General features: G+C 49.8%; 1 protein-coding gene across 1 annotated transcript in view; it reads left to right on the forward strand.

The window, feature by feature from the left end:
- The window catches only part of DNAH2 (dynein axonemal heavy chain 2), a 123,766-nt gene that overhangs the window by 77,555 nt on the left and 25,201 nt on the right, over window positions 1–21,010 (forward strand). The window contains exons 47-65 of the mRNA XM_045375386.2: window positions 1,659–1,811; window positions 1,996–2,087; window positions 2,401–2,599; window positions 2,725–2,949; window positions 4,135–4,239; window positions 6,037–6,225; window positions 6,753–6,838; window positions 6,977–7,107; window positions 7,258–7,407; window positions 7,739–7,906; window positions 8,140–8,300; window positions 8,671–8,810; window positions 10,834–10,966; window positions 11,093–11,232; window positions 13,416–13,626; window positions 14,122–14,238; window positions 14,430–14,571; window positions 16,364–16,533; window positions 16,685–16,801. Of these exons, the coding sequence (XP_045231321.2) occupies window positions 1,659–1,811; window positions 1,996–2,087; window positions 2,401–2,599; window positions 2,725–2,949; window positions 4,135–4,239; window positions 6,037–6,225; window positions 6,753–6,838; window positions 6,977–7,107; window positions 7,258–7,407; window positions 7,739–7,906; window positions 8,140–8,300; window positions 8,671–8,810; window positions 10,834–10,966; window positions 11,093–11,232; window positions 13,416–13,626; window positions 14,122–14,238; window positions 14,430–14,571; window positions 16,364–16,533; window positions 16,685–16,801 (2,829 nt within the window). The remainder of the gene's footprint in view (window positions 1–1,658; window positions 1,812–1,995; window positions 2,088–2,400; window positions 2,600–2,724; window positions 2,950–4,134; window positions 4,240–6,036; window positions 6,226–6,752; window positions 6,839–6,976; window positions 7,108–7,257; window positions 7,408–7,738; window positions 7,907–8,139; window positions 8,301–8,670; window positions 8,811–10,833; window positions 10,967–11,092; window positions 11,233–13,415; window positions 13,627–14,121; window positions 14,239–14,429; window positions 14,572–16,363; window positions 16,534–16,684; window positions 16,802–21,010) is intronic.

The raw sequence follows: 21,010 nt of genomic DNA on the forward strand, positions 1-21,010 counted from the left end.
CAAGCCAAGTGCTGTGGTGTGATCTCGGCTCACTGCAGCCTCAACTTACTGGGCTCAAACAATTCTCCTGTCTCCCGAGTAGCTGGGACCGCAGGCGTGCACCATCACACCCAGCTAATTTTTGATTATTTCTAGAGACGGGGTCTCACTGTGTTGCCCAGGCTGGTCTCAAACTCCTGGACTCAAGTAATCCTCCTGCCTCGGCCTCCCAAAGTGCTAGGACTACAGGCACGAGCCACCGCACCAGGCCACGTTTTATATTTTAATTTTTAATTACACAGATAATTGTTGAATCAAGTTCCCTTTCTGAAAATAATAATTTTTCATATAAAACTAAAGTCCTTTTTGTTCCTCTCTCTCCTCCCAGTCCTGATCTGCTCCTTACTGCACACAAGTAACTACCGTAGTATGTTTGTGTATGTCATTCCAGACCTCTTTTTTAATTTTTTTTTTTTTTTTTTTTTTTTTTTAGAGACAGGGTCTTGCTCTGTTACCAAGGCTGGAATGGCATGATCAGGGCTCACTGCAGCCTCAACATCCTGGGCTCAAGTGATCCTCCCACCTCAGTCTCCTGAGTAGCTGAGGTTACAGATGCACACCATCATGCCTGGCTGTTTTGTTTTTTTTTTTTTTGGTTGAGACAAGTTTCACTATGTTGTTCAGGCTGGTCTCGCACTCCTGGCCTCAAGCAATAATCCCACCTCAGCTTCCCAAGGTGCTGGGATTATAGGCATGAGCCACCACCATATCTGGCCTAGGCCTTTTTAAAGGTACGCCTTTACATATAACCCCATGGATATCCATAGAAAATGTTTTTTTTTCTTTTTTTTTGGAGACGGAGTTTCACTCTTGCTGCCCGGGCTAGAGCGCAGTGGTGCCATTTTGGCTCACTGCAACCTCCACCTCCTGGGTTCAAGCGATTCTCCCACCTCAGCCTCCTGAGTAGCTGGGATTAACAGGGGCCACCACGCCCAGCTAATTTTTGTATCTTTAGTAGAGACGGGGTTTCACCATGTTGGCCAGGCTGGTCTCGAACTCCTGACCTCAGGTGATCCACCCAGCTCTGCTTCCCTAAGTGCTGGAATTACAAGCATGAGCCACTGTACCTGACCGAAAATGTGGTATTTTTTTTTAACTATATCATGCTATATACTGCAACATGTCCGTTAAATTAACAATATGTTTTCGAGTTCTGTATGACTACATGTAGATTCATTTCATTGCTTTAACTGCTATATACTATTCCATGGTAGAACACTACATGTTATTTTTCCACTGCTCTACTGGTGAACGTTTAGGTCATCTCCAGTGTTTTGCAATCACAAACAAGTCACCATGAATGTTCCTGAACCTGTCTCCTGAGCACCCATGGGTGCTTTTCCAGGGCAGGCCTGTTGTGGCCGGATGATGGCTGCGTCTTTATGAGTTAGCAGTGAGGAAGCTCAGGGCAACTGCTGAGCTGTAAGAAATTTCAGGTTTGTCTCAGTCTTTCAGCAGGTTGTAGATAAACACGCACATTTGGAAAACCGTGCGATTTTCCAAATAGAGCCAGGAAGGGAGGAAGACCCAGCCTTTCCACCCTCCAGTGTCATGAGTCTGCCAGATGGACCCCTGGCCTCTTACAGGCGGGTTATTTCCTCTTCTCATCCTCCATCCAGGTGAACTCAGCTGACGGCGAGAACTGTGTCACCATGGTAGAGATGACATTTGTGTTCAGCATGATCTGGTCTGTGTGTGCCTCCGTGGATGAAGAGGGCCGCAAGAAGATTGACAGCTACCTCCGAGAGATCGAGGGCTCCTTTCCCAATAAGGTTGGGCACACACCCAGCTGTCCTATTCGCCCTGTTTTTCCAGAACCCATTGGCATCCCCGATCTCGGGCTCTGCTTTGCTCTCTCTCTCTCTCTTTCTTCCACCCGGTGGTCTGGGGCCCGTTCTCTGGGCTGGAGAAGGCTCAAGGAAGGCTTTGGTAACCTGACCTACATGCCCTCCTTAGGACACGGTGTATGAGTATTTTGTGGACCCCAAAATGCGGAGTTGGACGTCATTTGAGGACAAGCTCCCTAAGAGTTGGCGCTACCCTCCAAAGTGAGAGCTGGGCCTGAGTGTGAGGAGGGCACGGGGCAGTGGTAGCTGGGGGATGTGGCAAGAGAGATGGGGCCTAGAAGCAAAAATGAGCGATAGGAAGGAGAAGGCGGGTTCCAGGGAAGGGCTGCCTCCTGAGGAGAGGAAGCGGGACCTAGAAGACTTGGGACGGGGTCTTTGAGGGGAGTGCATGATCCCCAGGCCCCACAGGAGGGCAGGGTGGTGATGAGACAGTGGTGACGTGGAGGGAAAGGAAGTGGGAGTTGGAAAGGAGTGGGCGGGTGGCCCTTGAGAGCCGGTCCCTGCTCTTCCCTAGCGCCCCCTTCTATAAGATCATGGTGCCCACCGTCGACACTGTGCGCTACAACTACCTGGTGAGCACCTTGGTGGCCAACCAGAATCCCGTTCTGCTGGTGGGTCCCGTGGGGACTGGGAAGACCTCCATCGCCCAGAGCGTTCTGCAGTCCCTGCCCTCCAGCCAGTGGTCGGTGCTTGTTGTCAACATGTCCGCACAGGTGTGTCGGGGACCCAGGAGCCAGGCTGCCGGCTCCCCTGGGATCCAAGTGCCTGCTTGACCCTCCTCTCTAAGCCCATATTTCTCTCAGGAGACCCACACATTCATTCGGTACCTTTTCACCAGACCACATCCAATAATGTGCAGAGCATCATTGAGAGCAGGGTTGAGAAGCGAACCAAGGGTGTCTACGTGCCATTCGGGGGCAAAAGCATGATCACCTTTATGGATGACCTAAATATGCCCGCTAAGGACATGTTTGGGTCCCAGCCACCTCTGGAGCTGATCCGCCTCTGGATTGACTATGGCTTTTGGTATGACCGTTCGAAGCAGACCATCAAGTACATTCGAGTAAGCCTCCCGAGAGTCTGTTCTTCCGGCCTCTGCTCCCTTCTGGGATAGGCTCAGTCCCCACCCCACTGGGGCCCCAGGCTATGGTCCTGTCATCCTGGATTCCTTCCCACACAGGAGTGTCCTGTCTCCATGACAGCAGTTCTTGGCTCCTCACTCATGAGCCAGGCGTCCTCCCTCAGTCCTGCCTCCTTTGTGGGATTCTGAGCATACTGTTTCCTTCCTTCCTTCCTTCCTTCCTTCCTTCCTTCCTTCCTTCCTTCTTCCTTCTTCCTTCCTTCCTCCTTCCTTCCTTCCTTCCTTCCTTCCTTCCTTCCTTCCTCCTTCCTCCTTCCTTCCTCCTTCCTTCCTTCCTTCCTTCCTCCTTCCTTCCTTCCTTCCTTCCTTCCTTCCTTCCTTCCTTCCTTCCTTCCTTCCTTCCTTCCTTCCTTCCTTCCTTCCTTTCTTTCTTTCTTTCTTTCTTTCTTTCTTTCTTTCTTTCTTTCTTTCTTTCTTTCTTTCTTTCCTTCTTTCTTTTTCTTTTCTTTTTTTTTTAGACAGTGTCTTGCTCTGTTGCCAAGGCTGGAGTGACAGGTTAATTTTATGATTTTTAGTGGACACAAGGTCTCCATGTGTTGCCCAGGCTGGTCTTAAACTCCTGGGCTCAAGAGATCCTCCTACCTTGGCCTCCCAAAGTGTTGGCATTACAGGCCTGAGCCACTGCACCTGGCTGCTTCTCTTTAATCAGTGGCCATTGCGGCCTGGCTTCTGGGGTTGTGTGTGTGTATATCTGGCACTCTGGGTCAAAAACTCGGCTAGTGATATATTCACGTGTGTTTGAGAGAGAACACACACACCACATGTATAGATATGTACAATTTTAAAAGAAGAAAAAGAGAAAGTCTAGAAGACACAAATATTTTTTTACTTACCTGTATTTTCTCATTTGGGTACATAGATTATAAGGATGAAATACAGACCAATGCATTCCTGGTTCTAAAACAAGTTTCCCATGTCCCTTTCTTCTCTTCCCCTCCCCCTGCTCTGCCGCTCCATGTTCCTCTCTACCCGCTGTGTCCCGCTTCCTCTTCCCCTTCGTCCCTCCTCGCACTGTTTTCCTCCCACTCCTTTTCACCCGGCCTGTGTCGCTGCCTCTCTTGCCCGCTCCCCTCCTGCCTCTCTGCCCGCCTTGTCGCCGCTGTCTAGGAAATGTTCCTGATGGCTGCCATGGGCCCCCCTGGGGGTGGACGGACTGTCATCTCCCCAAGGCTACAGAGTCGCTTCAACATTATCAACATGACCTTCCCCACAGTGAGGACCTCATGGGGGCTGCAGGACGAGGGGAGGGTAGGAGGTGAAATGTCTCTGTCCCAGAGAAGCAGGGGCCAGATCCCAGGGGGCCGAGGCACCCCAAGCAGAGCTCCACACAGGAAGCTGGTATGATCCATAGGGCCTGTGCTGGCTCCTGAGCTAGGAGAGCTACGGGATGGAAGCGCACCTTCCTGACTGTGGACAAGGAAGCCTTGTAGTCCTGGTGGGCAGAGAACACGGTGAAGCCCAAGTAGACTAAGGAAGGTAGATCCTACAAAGCCCGCAGCAGTGTCAGGATTAGAGCCAGGCCAGTGAGTCACTCATCTCAGTGCAGAATTTAAGGGGGCACCCAAAGACTCTGCAATCAAGAGAAATAACATGTTCACACTTCCTTTTTTTTTTTTTTTTTTGAGACACGGTCTCACTCTGTCGCACCCCAGGCTGGAGTGCAGTGGCATAATCTCAGCTCACTGCGGCCTCCACTTCCCAGGTTCAAGTGATTCTCCTGCCTCAGCCTCCAGAGTAGGTGGGACTGCAGGCGCCCACCACCACGCCCGGCTAATTCTTGTATTTTCAGTAGAGACAGAGTTTCATCATGTTGCCCAGTCTGGTCTCAAACTCCTGGACTCGAGAGATCCGCCCACCTTAGCCTCCCACCACACTTGGCCTCACATTTTTTTTTCCCTGTCTGGAACATTTTATTGATCCTATGGAGTGGGAAGGAGAACTGGAGAAGTATGTGGGGCCAAGGGATCCCAGGGGAACAGGGAAGGTATGGAGGCTTGGCCACTAGTACTGGTGAATCTGTAGTAATGCAATATTTTTTTAAAATTAAAATTAATGCCAATAATTTATGATGAGCAAAATACCACCATTTTGAATAAATACAAAATCAGTAGAGTGTAGTCCTGAGCCATATTGGAGCCTAAGGGGAAAGGAGAAATCAGTAATCCACATCTGGTCTCTATTTTAAATGTTAGTGTTTGTTCATCGTGAATATTTTGCATTCATTTTTGTTTTTAAATACTGTGTTGGCCAGGCACGGTGGCTCCCAGCTGTAATCCCAGTACTTTGGGAGGCTGAGGCAGGTGGATCACTTGAGCCCAGGAGTTTGATATCAGCCTGAGCAACATGGGGAACCCTGTCTCTACAAAAAAATACAAAAATTAGCCAGGTGTGGTGGTGCACACCTGTAGTCCCAGCTACTTGAGAGGCTGAGGTGGGAGGATTGCTTGAGCCCAGGAGGTCGAGGCTGCAGTGAACCATGATCTCACCATTGGACACCAGCTTTGAAAACAGTCTGAGACTCTGTCTCAAAAAAAAAAAAAAGTATATATATAGTGTTAAGGCTGGGCACAGTGGCTCACGCCTGTAATCTCAGCACTTTGGGAGGCCAAAGCAGGTGGATCACCTGAGGTCGGGAGTTTGAGATCAGCCTGACCACCATGGAGAAACCCTGTCTCTACTAAAAATACAAAAAATTAGCCAGGCGTGGTGGCAGGTACCTGTAATCCCAGCTACTTGGGAAGCTCAGGCAGAGAATTGCTTGAACCCATGAGGCAGAAGTTGCAGTATATATATGAATAAATAAATAAAAATGTATAAATATATAGTATGTATAATACATACAACACTATATATATAGTGTTAAAATAGTATTTATCATTTGTCTTATTTCTGAGTTTAGGATTTTTTTTGACGCCCCCTTAAATTCTGCCATGAGCCAAGCTCTTTATTGGCTTCCTTCCTGGCTAGAAGGCCAGGAGCCCTGGAGAGTGAGCCAGGGCCTATTTCTAGGAGTCCCAGATCATCCGCATATTTGGCACCATGATCAATCAGAAGCTTCAGGACTTTGAGGAAGAGGTGAAGCCCATTGGGAACGTGGTGACAGAGGCCACCCTGGACATGTACAACACCGTGGTACAGCGCTTCCTGCCCACGCCCACCAAGATCCATTACCTCTTCAACCTTCGAGACATCTCCAAGGTGACTCTCGGCCTGACCTTGCCCCTTCTGCTTGGCCCAGCCTCCGCGGAGGCATTCTCTTCTCAGACTAAGCCTTAACACTCAATAGCATGCGCACCAAAAGTCACCCCCATCCTGAAGTGTCGCGTTCCCTGGCTTTACCTTTAAAACTTCTGGGCCAAGTGCGGTGGCTCACACCTGTAATTCCAGCACTTTGGGAGGCCAATGCAGGCAGATCACCTGAGGTTAGGAGTTCAAGACCAGAGCCTGGCCAACATGGCGAAATCCTGTCTCTATTAAAAAAAAATATATAAAATTAGCTGGGCGTGGTGGCGTGTGCCTGTAGTCCCAGTTACATGGGAGGCTGAGGCAGGAGAATTGCTTGAGCCTGGGAGGCAGAGGTTGCAGTGAGCTGAGATTGCACCACTGCAGTTCAGCCTTGGAGACAGAGTGAGACTGTCCCAAAAAACCAAAACCAAAACCAAAACAAAAAACTTCCGGAGGGAATCTTTTTGCTCCCTGGTCCCAACAGTCCGTCCTCTTCCCAGGTGTTCCAGGGCATGCTTAGAGCCAACAAGGACTTCCATGATACCAAGTCCAGCATCACACGGCTCTGGATCCATGAATGTTTCAGGTGACATGCATGTGCCCTGACCAGACGCAGGTTTCCTCAGCCTTGCTCCCACCCCCACTTTGCTCCCAGCCTGACACTGCCTTCCCCAGGCCATTCTCCTCTTTATTCCCAGATCTCATGCCAGTTCCCTGCCCACAGAGTCTTCTCTGACCGGCTGGTGGATGTGGCAGACACAGAAGCCTTCATGGGCATCATAAACGACAAGCTCGGCTCCTTCTTTGACCTCACGTTTCATCATCTCTGTCCCAGCAAGCGTCCTCCTATCTTTGGTGAGCTGGGAGCTGTGATGACCTTGGGCTTGACACTCTTAGGACATCGGGGCTAGAAGGAGTCAGGACATGGAGTCTGAAATGTGGAGCCCTGCGGCGGGGAGTCAGACCAGGCGTTTGTGCCTCTGATCCCCTCTTCCCATGGCCCAGGGGATTTCCTGAAGGAGCCCAAGGTGTACGAAGACCTCACAGATCTGACAGTGCTGAAGACAGTCATGGAGACGGCTCTGAATGAGTATAACCTGTCACCCTCTGTGGTGCCCATGCAGCTGGTGCTCTTCCGAGAGGCTATTGAGCACAGTGAGCGCCTGCCAGTCCCACCCCCTTCCCCATCATCTCAGTGATGGGGTATGTCTAAGGAAATAGGGGTCCCTTCCCAGGTCTCCCAAATCAAGTTCCAGAAGCTACCTTTCTCCCTGGCCGCAGATGCCCTGGGTGTGGCAGCGTGTGTTTAACAGAGAAGGTGGAGGTTAAAAGTTGAATTGCCTCCTGGGCCTTGGGCACCAACTTCTTCTCATACCTCTTGGTTCCTCTGCTTCAGTTTCAGGGACCCCAATCCCTAGCCTAGGGCCTGGAGGTCCCCTGAGTTTACTCAGCCAACTCATTACCCTCACACCCACCCCACCCCCAGTCACACGGATCGTGCGGGTCATTGGACAGCCTCGGGGCAACATGCTCCTCGTGGGCATCGGGGGCAGTGGACGCCAGAGTCTGGCCCGCCTGGCTTCATCCATCTGCGACTACACCACCTTCCAGATCGAGGTCACCAAACATTATCGGAAGCAGGAGTTCCGAGATGGTACGGCTGGGTTTCTGAAACGGTAGGAATGAAAGATCAGATGCGTACATTCCTGCAGTGATAAGAGAGGAGAGATGGCAGCCAGATGGGCAGATGTGCCCGGCCTGTGTTGAGTGTAGGATGGTGTTGCGTGTATGCTGCGGCGCGGGGAGGGTTCCTAAATCTCAGAAAAGGAATCAAGCCCAGGACGGGGAATTTGCAGTGAGTTCGTCCTCCTTCCCTCCCCCGGCCAGATATCAAGCGTCTGTATCGTCAGGCTGGGGTGGAGCTCAAGACCACGTCCTTCCTTTTTGTGGACACCCAAATAGCTGATGAGTCCTTCCTAGAGGACATCAACAACATCCTCAGCTCAGGCGAGGTGCCCAATCTCTACAAGCCTGATGAATTTGAAGAGGTAGGATTCCTTCCACACCCTCGACCAGGCGCTTCTTCCGCCGGCGTAGCTGACCCCAGAAGGACCACAGCTCCCAGAATGTGCCCCTGGAGCACCCCCACTGCCCACCTCAGCCCTGTAAGGTGGAAGGTCCCCTCCAGGGATCCTGGGCAGAGCTGCTTTAAAACCCATGCTTCAGAGCCAGGCACAGTGGCTGGAGCCTGTAGTCCCAGCTACTCGGGGGTGGGAGGTGCTGAGGTGGGAGGATGGTTTGAGGCCACGAGTTCAAGTCCAGCCTGGGAAACACTTTGTTAGCCCCGCCTGACCTGCTGCCCCCGCTGATTCTGCCATGGAGACACCAGCCCTCTGACCCTGGGTGGCTTCTGTCCAGATCCAGTCGCACATCATAGACCAGGCCCGGGCGGAGCAGGTGCCTGAGTCATCGGACAGCCTCTTCACCTACCTTATCGAACGCGTGCGGAACAACCTGCACATCGTGCTTTGCCTCAGCCCCGTGGGGGATCCCTTCAGGTGACTTCTGTGACATTCTCCCAGCCCCTTCTGTGTGCTCCCTCACCCTGCTGTGGCCTCCTGTGCCTTCTGGAAATTAGTGTCAGGAATAAGAGCAGGCTCCTCTGCCCGCCTCGCCCATCTCCTTTCCGTAGGCTGTGCCCGATTTCAGGAAGCTTCTTTGCTGGACATGGGAGTCATCTGTCCTCTCTTGGTATAACTAGATTTTTTGTTTATTTTGGTGAGTGGCTTTTTGGTTTTGTTTTGTCATTGTAAATCTAATTGTCGTTAAAAACACACACTCACAGGTCGGGCACAGTGGCTCACGCCTGTAATCCCAACACTTTGGGAGGCCGAGGCAGGCAGATCACGAGGTCAGGAGATCGAGACCATCCCAGCTAACATGGTGAAACCCCGTCTCTACTAAAAATACAATTAGCTGGGCATGGTGGTGGGGGCACCTGTGGTCCCAGCTACTCAGGAGGCTGAGGCAGGAGAATCGCTTGAACCCGGGAAGCGGAGGTTGCAGTAAGCCAAGATCTCGCCACTACATTCCAGCCTGGAGGACAGAGCGAAACTCTGTTCAAAACACACACACGCACACACACACACACACCAAAATGTATCATCTTAACCGTTTGAGTGCAGTGTTCAGCCGTGTGAAGTATACTCACACTGTTGTGTGACAGCTCCAGAGCTTTCTCATGCTCCCGAGGCCGCACTCCATACCCAGGAAACCACTGCTCCCCATTCCCTCCCCAGCCGCTGTCCCTATGAGTCTGACTTCAGATGCCTCACATAGGTGGAACCATGCAGCATTTGTCTTTCTTTCTTTTTTGGTTTGAGACGAAGTCTCGCTCTGTTGCCCAGGCTGGAGTGCAATGCTGTGATCTTGGCTCACTGCAGCCTCCACCTCCCAGGTTCAAGTGATCCTCGTGCCTTAGCCTCCCAATAGCTAGGATTATAGTTGCTTGCCACCGTGTCTGGCTAATTTTCGTATTTTTAGTAGAGACAGGGTTTCACCATGTTGGTTTGGCTAGTCTCAAACTCCTGACCTCAAGTGATCCACCCGCCTCCACCTCCCAAAGTGCTGGGATTATAGGCGTGAGGCACCACGCCCAGCTAGCATTGATCTTTCTGTGACTTGCTTATTTCACTTAGCGTAGTGTCCTCAAGGTTCATCCGTGTTGTAGCATGTGTCAGGATTTCCTTCTTTTTTTTAAGGCTGAATAATATTATCTTGTATGTCTATACCACATTTTCTTGATATGACTAGATTTTGAAGGGCATCAGAAACTAGGAAGAGGGCAGAGAACTTCTGCAGGGAAGCAATTTGGATTACCTTAACAAAAAAAAATGTTTTTGAGACCAAGTCTTGCTAGTCTTGCTCTGTCACCCAGGCTGGAGTACAGTGGTGCCATCTCGGCTCACTGCAACCTCCATCTCCCAGGCTCAAGTGATCCTCCTGCCTCAGCCTCTCTGGTAGCTGGGACTAAAAGTGCATGTCACCATGGCCAGCTAATTTTTGTACTTTTTGTAGAGATGCGGTTTCGCCATTTGCCTAGGATGGTTTTGAACTCCTGGGCTCAAGGGATCCATCCGCCTTGGCCTCCCAAAGTGCTGGGATTACAGGCACAAGCCCCAGTGCCCAGCCTACCCTTTTGTTTATAATGTTTGTGAACACAGCCGGGCGCTATGCTGAACTTTTCACGTGTGACACCTCATTGAATCCCCCAACCACCCTAGTCAGCATGTATTACTATTCCCATTTTAGAGACGAGGAAACTGGCATTCAAAGAGCTTAGATACTTGCTGGAGATCCACACCTCGAAAGTGTAGAACCAGGTTTTTGTGACTCCAGAACCTGTTTCTAAATGTTCTGCTGAACTAGCTCTGAAGGAACAGAATTTGGACAAGGAGATAGAGGAGAAAGGGGACGGGGCATTTTAGGTTCCTAGAAAGTGAGTGGATGCGTGTGGGGAAGCCAGTGCCTGGAGGCTGTGTCTGTGCACGGAATTTACAGCCTCTCCAAACCCCTTCCCAGGAACTGGATCCGCCAGTACCCAGCCTTGGTGAACTGCACAACCATCAACTGGTTCTCAGAGTGGCCCCAAGAGGCCCTGCTCGAGGTGGCTGAGAAGTACCTCGTAGGAGTAGACCTGGGAACTCAGGAGAATGTGAGCCCCTCCTCCCCGCCTCTCATCGCACCCCCGGCCTCCCTCCTCCCCGCCTCTCATCGCACCCCCGGCCTCTCTCCCACTTCCATTTCCATCTGCCTTTTCATCCTGTGTCACTGGCCTCAGATCCACAGGAAGGTGGCCCAGATCTTTGTCACTATGCACTGGTCAGTAGCTCGGTATTCCCAGAAGATGCTGTTGGAACTTCGGAGATACAACTACGTCACACCCACCAACTACCTGGAACTCGTGTCTGGATATAAAAAGTATGAAGGAGGGCAGGGGACGTGCAGGGCCAGGGAGACTTGTGTCTTCTGAGGGCAATGGGTGAAATGAGTTGATATGCAAGGGCAGAGACGCAAAGGCCGCAGTTCTGCCTAGGAAGTTGGGAAGAGGGAGCTGGGGCTTCCCGTGGGAGGGGCTGTCTCCAGAACCTTCTGGCTATGTTCCCCTCAGCCCCTCTCCACACCCTCTTGGCCCTTATTTTCTGGCATGAAGTTTCTGTGTCTTTTTCTCACCATAATATAACTGGAACATTGCCATAATATACCCAGTCCTTTCCTGTCTGCCTTTAATGTCTTCTAGACTTTCTACCTGTATGAGATAGAAAAAACAAAGTGTTTTCCCTACTCTTTCACTCAACACAGTACAGGCCCTCAGCATCCGTGGGGGACTGGTTCCAGGACCTCCCACGGATAGCAAAATCCACAGATGCTCCAGTCCCTGATATAGAATGGAGTATTTGCATGTAACTTATGCAGGTTCCTCCCATATACTTTGAATCCTCTCTAGATTACTTACAATACCTAATACAATGTAGATGCTATGTAAATAGTTGTTATATGTATTGTTTAGGGAATAATGAAAAGAGGAAAAGTCTGTACATATTCAGTGCAGATGCAACTTTTTTCAAGATTTTTTTTTTTTTTTAGAAGGAGTCTTGCTCTGTTGCCCAGGCTGGAGTGCAGTGGCACAGTCTTGGCTCACTGCAACCTCTGCCTCCCAGGTTCAGGTGATTCTCCTGCCTCAGCCTCCCTAGTAACTGGGATTACAGGCACGCGCCACCATGCCCAGCTAATTTTTTTGTTTGTTTGTTTAGCAGAGACAGGGTTTCACCATGTTGGCCTGGCTGTTCCTGAACTCCTGACCTCAGGTGATCCAGCAGCCTCGGCCTCCCAAAGTGCTGGGATTACAGGTGTGAGCCACCGTGCCTGGACTTTTTTCAAATATTTTTGATCCTCTGTTGGTTGAATCCACGGATGTGGATACGGAAAGCTGGCTGTACTTCACTTCGGACACCAGATGTGGTGGGGATTTTCCAGGGGACACTGGCTGGGTGTCCTGTAACATAATTCAATTCTGAAACGATCTACCTGGAGTTAGAGTCAGATCACACAGGTGGAGGGCGCAGTCCCACAAGACACCCTCCGCTTCAGATGCTAACCGAAAGCCCAGTGTTGTACCTGTGTTTCTGCCTGGCCGGTTATAATTCGAGGGTTCCTACCACCCCCTCATCAGGTTCAGTTAATTTGCTACAGTGGCTCACAGAACTCAGGAAACACTTCACCTACTATTGCTGACTTATTGCAAAGGATATTTTAAAAGATACAAATAAGGCTGGGCGTGGGGGCTCACGCCTATAATCCCAGCACTTTGGGAGGCCATGGTGGGCACATCACTTGAGGTCAGGAGTTCAAGAACAGCCTGGCCAACATGGTGAAACCCTGTCTCTACAAAAATACAAAAATTAGCCAGGCATGATGGCGGGTGCCTGTAATCCCAGCTACTCGGGAGGCTGAGGTGGGAGAATCATTTGAACCCGGGAGGTGGAGGCTGCAGTGAGCTGAGATCACATCACTGCACTCCAGCCTGGGCAACAGAGTCAGACTCCATCTCAAAGAAAAGAAAAGAAAAGAAGCAGTGGCTCATGCCTGTAATCCCAGCACGTTGGGAGGCCGAGGTAGGAAGATCACTTGAGGTCAGGAGTTTGAGACCAGCCTGGGCAACATAACAAGACGCCATCTCTACAAAAAAAGAAAGAGAGAGAGAGGGAAATTGTTGCAATACTGGGCCCACATTCATTCCCACAGGGAAAAAAAACAGGCTGGAGCTGAGGGACGGCTGCCTGCCCTGGGCCAGCCCACCTGCCTGTTCCACAGTGGGGAACAGAGGAAGATTCTCATGTAGGGGAGGTGGTGTGATGGAGACTATTTAATAAGCTGATTCCGGTAGTGGTGTGTAGAATAAACTGGAGGAGTGAGAGCCTGAAATCAAGAAGAGCCCTCAGGAAGCTGTTGGTGATGACCCAGGCAGGAAATGATAGAATCCCGACCAGGATGGTGGTGGTAGTATTGGTGGCAACAGAAAGGAAGGTGGACTTGAGACACACGGGGAAGGTGGCTTTCCGGAAGCCCCGCCTCTCCACACCCTGTCCTATTCTCCCCCGCAGGTTGCTGGGAGAAAAACGGCAGGAGCTGCAGGACCAAGCCAATAAGCTGCGGACAGGCTTGTTCAAGATCGATGAAACTAGGGAAAAGGTACAAGTGATGTCGTTGGAGCTGGAAGATGCCAAGAAGAAGGTGGCCGAGTTCCAGAAGCAGTGTGAGGAGTACCTGGTCATCATTGTGCAGCAGAAGCGGGAGGCGGACGAGCAGCAGAAGGTCGAGGGCCCACCCCCACCCCCCCGTGCCTCACTCCCACCAGTGGTGGCTACTGCATCAGGGAACCCATGTTCCCCTTCTTAAATTTTCTTTAGTAACTGGGCGCAGTGGCTCACGCCTGTAATCCCAGCACTTTGGGAGGCTGAGGCAGGTGGATCACCTGAGGTCAGGAGTTCAAGACCAAATTGGCCAACATGGTGAAACCCCATCTGTACTAAAAATACAAAGATTAGCTGGGCGTGGTGGAGGGCGCCTGTAATCCCAGCTACTCGGGAGGCTGAGGCAGGAGAATCGCTTAAACCCTGGGGGAGGAGGTTGCAGTGAGCCGAGATTGCACCACTGCACTCCAGCCTGAGCGAAAGAGTGAGACTCCATCTCAAAAAAAAAAGAAAAAAAAATTATTTAGCTTTCTCTTTCATCTTTTCCACCAACACCATCACTCCCACCTTTGCCCAAGGCAAAGACAAAAAACCTTTGCCCTTTTTTCATCCCTAGGCCGTAACAGCCAACAGTGAAAAGATTGCAGTTGAGGAAATCAAGTGTCAGGCACTGGCTGACAATGCCCAGAAAGATCTAGAAGAGGCCCTGCCTGCCCTGGAAGAGGCCATGCGGGTACCAGGAGTGGGTGCAAGGATGGGAGCCAGGAGCTCGAGGCCCCAGGGAAGGGAATGGGCCAGCCTTCTTTGTCCTCAAAGACTCTGGGGAAATGGGAAGAAGAGGTGGCACCTCAGCTAAGTTCTGTCTCCATAAGGTCCTGTCTTACCTGCTGAGTTGCTCCCTCACTTTATCCCTTTTTCCTCCAGGCCCTGGAGTCTCTGAACAAGAAGGATATAGGAGAGATCAAGTCTTATGGACGGCCCCCAGCCCAAGTGGAGATAGTGATGCAGGCAGTTATGATTCTTCGAGGCAACGAGCCCACGTGGGCAGAGGCCAAGAGGCAGCTAGGTAAGCTAGAGACCATGAAATAAATGATTTCCGCTCGCCCAGTGTTTATTGATTGTCGGCTGTGCAGCAGACACTCAGAAAGATAGGGATGGATGAGGCACTGTTCTGACCCTCAAGAGCACAGGGCCTAGTAGAAAGGAGAGCACAGAACCTAGTAGAAGGGAGACCGTATGAATGTCAGTTAAGGTTCTTTGCTTGCCGGTCAGGTGTGGTGGCTCACGCCTGTAATCCCAAGCTTTGGGAGGGCAAGGTGGGCAGATCACTTGAGCCCAGGAGTTTGAAACCAGCCTGGGCAACATGATGAAAACCCATCTCTACAAGAAAATACAAAAATTAGCCAGGCATGATGGTGCATGCCTGTAGTCCCAGCTGCTTGGGAGGCTGAGGCAGGAGGATCGTTTAAACGCGCAAGGCAGAAGCTGCAGTGAGCCATGATTGCGCCATTGTACTCTAGCCCGGGCGACAGAGCCAGACCCTGTCTCCAAAAAAAAAAAAAAAAAAAAAGATGATTTAGTTGTTACTGGTATTTTCTGACTTTTTACAAAGTTACCTGTTTCTTTTCAACTTAAAAAAAAAAAAAAGAAAAAACTACATTTCTGATCACTTTTAGAATTTAATTATTAAATATGAAATTTTGAAAAAGATTATTTGATTGTAAGTAACAGAAAACAGCTCATCTTAATACTGACATTCAGCTTACAATGGTTTGACTTAAGATTTTTCATCTTTACAATGGTACCCATACAATCATTCTGTTTTTCACTTTCAGTACAGTATTCAATACATTACATGAGATACTCAACACTTTGTTATAAAATGGACTTTGTGTTAGATGATTTTGCCCAACTGTAGGCTTAATGTAAGCTCTCCAAGCACGTCTAAGTTAGGCTTGGATAAATTATGACGTTCAGTAGGTTAGATACATTAAATTCATTTTTGATTTACTGTATTTTCAATGTATGATGGGCTTATCAGGAGCATCTGTATATTAAACAAAATTGTCCTAAAGATAGAAGAATGGGCCAGGCGCAGTGGCTCAGGCCTGTAATCCCAGCACTTTGGGAGTCTGAGGCGGGCGGATCACGAGGTCAGGAGATGGAGCCCATCCTGGCTAACGCTGTGAAACCCTGTCTCTACTAAAAAATACAAAAAAATTAGCCGGGCGTGGTGGCGGGCCCCTGTAGTCCCAGCTACTCGGGAGGCTGAGGCAGGAGAATGGCGTCAACCAGGGAGGTGGAGCTTGCAGTGAGCCAAAATCGCGCCCCTGCACTCCAGCTTAGGCGACAGAGCGAGACTCCATCTCAAAAAAAAAAAAAAAAAAAAGGATAGAAGAATGTATTGCTGCATCCAAGGGCAGGAATGCCCTCAGGCCCCCAGAGGGGAACAAGATTCAGAAAATGGGAACCAGGACTCTGTGTTCCATTCTTGTGGTTTACTCTGCTGTGGGTTCCTGTAGTAGAATACAGCCTGTCAGTCTCGGTTTGGTGATTGCTGCCCTAGAAGAAAGTGCAAAGCAGAGAGAAAAAAATGTGAAGTGTAGGGTGGCTTGGCTAAGTGTTCAAGGTAAGTGGTGAGAGAGGAGCTGGGAATATTGTGGAGGACCTTGGGGGTTGAGAGGTGCCTAGAGACAGAGTCAAGTCAGAGGGAGGAACTAGGGGCCAGGTCAGATAGTTTGGCCTTAGGAACTGAGCCCAGGAAAAATGTGGCTAAGCATGCATAGTGGAGGTGAAACTGTTGGACAAGGAGGATGGCATTAGGCCTCTGGCTAAGGCCCCTAATCTTCATCCCACAGGGGAACAGAACTTCATCAAGTCACTGATCAACTTTGATAAAGACAATATCTCAGATAAGGTTCTGAAGAAGATCGGGGCCTACTGTGCCCAGCCTGACTTCCAGCCTGATATCATCGGCCGTGTCTCCCTGGCTGCCAAGTCCCTCTGCATGTGGGTGCGGGCCATGGAGGTAAGGGTGTCCGGGCTGGGGCAGGGCGGTAAGGAGGGCAGGCCTGGGAGAAGGGTGGATGCACAGACCCAGGTGGAAGGAGGGGATGCCTGGAGGTGAGGGAGTTGGTGGGTTGGTGGGCGACCCCCACAGCCTGACTGTCTCCCCGAAGCTGTACGGGCGGCTGTATCGGGTGGTGGAGCCCAAGCGGATCCGGATGAACGCTGCCTTGGCTCAGCTTCGGGAGAAGCAAGCAGCGCTTGCTGAGGCCCAGGAGAAGCTGCGGGAGGTGAGCCGATCACCTGTCTTTTCCACGGAGGTCCCTCTCCCTGAATTCTGGATTGATTGCTTCATTAAGCATTTGTTTTTTCCCATCTAATTCTACCCCACTTCCCCATGTCCTATGCCATTCCAGTCCTGTCTCCTTCCCACTCTGTGCCCTGTTTAGACTGGGCTGCCTCTGGCTCAGAAAGCTAAGTCGATTGCAGAGGGTTATAAAGGCTCAGAGGCACTGTGACCCAGGAGCCCTTCCAAAGATTGGCTTGGGAGCTGGCGATCTCTGTCACACCCTTCGGAGTTGAGGCCTGAGATATTAACTGATGAAATCTGTGTGGCAAATTGGTCTTTGCCAGGGGGATGGGTCAAGAGTGTCTGTGTCGCTTCTGTGGACCAAGAACAATGTGAGAGTGTCTGTGCATATGTTGTGTGGGGACAGGCTCTCCCAGAGGCCAAGTGGGTTAGTTACCGTGAGAAGTGTGGGCAACCCAGGTGATCTCCTGCAAGATGCATGCATGAGGCTGGTCGCGGCGGCTCACGCCTGCAATCCCAGCACTTTGGGAGGCCGAGGTGGGTGGATCACCTGAGGTCACGAGTTCAAGACCAGCCTGGCCAACATGGTAAAACCCCATCTCTACTAAAAATGCAAAAATTAGCTGGTCATGGTGGCGGGTGCCTGTAATCCCAGCTACTTGGGAGGCTGAGGCACGAGAATCGCTTGAACCCAGGAGGTGGAGGTTGCAGTGAGCCAAGATCACACCACTGCACTCCAGCCTGGCGACAGAGTGAGACAGTCTCAAAATAAAATAAATAAATAAATAAATAAATAAATAAATAAAGATACATGCATGAGTAACTCCTGAACCAGGCAGAATGGGCAAGTGCCATTATCCAAAGAATTCAAAATTCTTCCAGTTTATCATTTGATTTTTTAAATGATTAATTTAATAATACTACACTATCCCCAAGGTAATACAGTTACATGGTTTGAAGTGTGAAAGGTACAAAGAAGTATCCAATAAGAAGTCTCACCCCGCCCACCTTCTGTTCTCTAGCCACCAGCTTTCCTCTCTGAAAGCAGCCGATATTACCGTCACCCAGGCTGGAGAGCAGTGGCGCAATCTCAGCTCACTGCAACCTCCGCCTCCTGGGTTCAGGCGATTCTCCTGCCTCAGCCTCCCGAGTAGCTGGGATTACAGGTGCCCGACACCACGTCCGGCTGATTTTTGTATTTTTAGTAGAGACGGGGTTTTGCCATGTTGGCCAGGCGGGTCTCAAACTCCTGACCTCAGGTGATCTGCCGGCCTCAGCCTCTCAAAGTGCTGGGATTACAGGCGTGAGCCGCCACGCCTGGCCGGAACCTTACTATCTTATTTACTTGTGAGTCAAAGATTGTTCCTTATCAGTATATAAAGAGTCTCTGCTTTCTTTTTACCACTGCATGATATTCCAATAGGTAGCTACAGGGACACCATCATTTATTACTGTTACCCTTTTGAGACACCCACTGTTTCCAGTCTTTTGATCTTCGCTTGCCCTGTAACTTTGTTGGTGCTATCTTTATATAGAAATTTAAAATATTTATATAATTGAAGCTGGCCATATAATTTCAAACTGTTTTACCTAAAACCAACTTTGAAAAACATCCAGGTTCGACCTCCACAGATCAGATGAGGAGCCTGAGGCTAGTGACATCAAGGGCTCACTGGCTCGTCACCGACAGAGCTAGGCTAGATCCCGGGTTTCCTGACTTCATGCCACTCTGCCCATGGCTCATCCCCGGTTTTTCCTGCTGTGGGCATCTTTACTATCAAAAGTGAAGCTGCCCGTGAGGTCTCTTCGGTGCGGGGAACTCACCCAGGTTGGGTGAACAGGGCTTCTCTCTGCACCTGCTCCTCCACGGTTCCATTCCTGCTACCACTGCCACCTTCCAACCTCTCACAAAACTTTACTCTTTTACTCTCTTTTCCCAAGAGTGAAGAATCACAGGTCTGGCAATCCATTTGGAAAGGTTTTTCACCTAGATGAATCATATCCTAGGCTAAATAATTAGGGGTGGTTCCTTACATACATGAAATATGAGACATCTGGGGTGCACTGCCAACAGTGTCATTCATTAAACAAGCATTTATAGCATACCCAGTGATAGGTCTTCTGGTGGAGGGTCCACACCCACACTTGAGAACCCCCAAATGATAAGAGAAAGCAGATAGGGAACAAACGTTTCTCCTTTTTTATGGACAAAGCTTGTGAAATTTACAAGCCAAATGCACCTTAAAAAAAAAAGAAAAAGAAGAAGAAGAAGCATTTATGTATTTATTTTTAGAGATGGGGTCTTGCTATGTTGCCCAGGCTGGTCTTGGTCTTGAACTCCCATCTCAGTCTCACAAGTTGCTGGGATTACAGGTGTGAGCCACCATGCCCCCAAATGTACCTTCCTTTCCTTCCTTCTTTTCCTTCCCTTCCTTCCTTCCTTCCTTTTCTTCTTTCTTTTCTTTCTTTCTTTCTCTCTTCTTTTTTTTTTTTTTGAGACAGAGTCTCGCTCTGTCGCCCAGGCTGGAGTGCAGTGGCCAGATCTCAGCTCACTGCAAGCTCCGCCTCCCGGGTTTACGCCATTCTCCTGCCTCAGCCTCCCGAGTAGCTGCGACTACAGGCGCCCGCCACCTCGCCCAGCTAGTTTTTTGTATTTTTTAGTAGAGACGGGGTTTCACCGTGTTAGCCAGGATGGTCTCGATCTCCTGACCTCGTGATCCGCCCGTCTCGGCCTCCCAAAGTGCTGGGATTACAGGCTCTTTTTTTGTTTTCCGAGACAGGATCTCACTCGGTTGCCCAGACTAGAGTGCAGTGGCACAATCATGACTCACTGCAGCCTCAACTTCCTGGGCTCTGGTGATCCTCCTACCCAAGCCTCCCGAGTAGCTGGGCCTACAGGCACACTCCACCATTCCTGGTTAATTTTTTGTATTTTTTGTAGAGACAGAGTTTCACCATGTTGCCCAGTCTGGTCTTGAACTCCTGGGCTCAAGTAATCCTCCTGCCTTGGCCTCCCAAGTTGCTAGGATTACAAGGGTAAGCCACCCCACCTGGCCCAAATATACCCTTTTTGTTTTGTTTTGTTTTTGAGACCTTGTCTCGCTCTATCACCCAGGCTGGAGTGCAGTGGAGCGATCCTGGCTTGCTGTAACTTCTGACTCCTGGATTCAAGCGATTCTCCTTCCTCAGCCTCCCGAGTAGCTGGGATTACAGGCGTCTGCCACCACACCCGGCTAATTTTTGTATTTTTAGTAGAGATAGGGTTTCAGCACATTGGCCAGGCTGGTCTTGAACTTCTGACCTCATCTGATCTGCCCACCTCAGCCTCCCAAAGTGCTGAGATTACAGGTGTGAGCCACCATGCCCACCCCCAAATGTACCTTTTAATAGAACTTCACAACTAGGCACTGTGCTGATACCTGGGCCCTGCCCCAGCTCAATTAAGTAAGAATCCCTGGCAGAGCCTAAGGATCAGCATTTTAAAAGCTTTCCTGTCAGAGCCTACCAGAGGTGGGAATGCTTATGCATAGTACTGAGGCTCAGGTCTGAAAAGAGGCTCAGAGCCCAATTACGTTGCAGATCAGAAAAAAATTTTGAGTAAATAGCTTTAGCCATTACTCACTTGTCAGCTAGTTCTGATATACAACAAGGGTTACAAACCAGTGGCGTAGATAGGGCCCCAGAAGGCTTTGAAATGGGTCAGAACAGAATCTTAATATATTTCAAGGCAACTGTATCCCCAAGTCTGAATATTCCCATTTTTTTCCTATTTTGCATTCCAAATTATGTCTTAATCTACTTCAGGGCAACTGTATCCCCAAGGTAGAATATTCACATTTTTTTCCTATTTTGCATTCCAAATTATGCCTAGTCACATTGTCCAACATAACATATCAGAGGCCATGCAGTTCAATTAAATGACAGCATTAAAACACTCCAATAATAACCATACACAGAAATTCCACAAATTTGAATATAACCCCCAGGGAGAAATTAAATTTCAAAGATTAAATAAATCCCTTGGTAAACTAAAGTCCAAAGAAATTGAAATTCGAAATCAACTAATCTTGCTTTTGTGAGTTAAAAATCTAGAATTCAACCGTCTGAAGTTAAAGTCCCCAAATCATCCTCCCCAACTTCCTGTTCTGCTCAGTCTCAGCTCAGGGGTTATCTCAGTTCATTTGGGCTC

The sequence above is a fragment of the Macaca fascicularis genome, chromosome 16 (assembly GCF_037993035.2).
Source record: "Macaca fascicularis isolate 582-1 chromosome 16, T2T-MFA8v1.1".
NCBI lineage: Eukaryota > Metazoa > Chordata > Mammalia > Primates > Cercopithecidae > Macaca > Macaca fascicularis.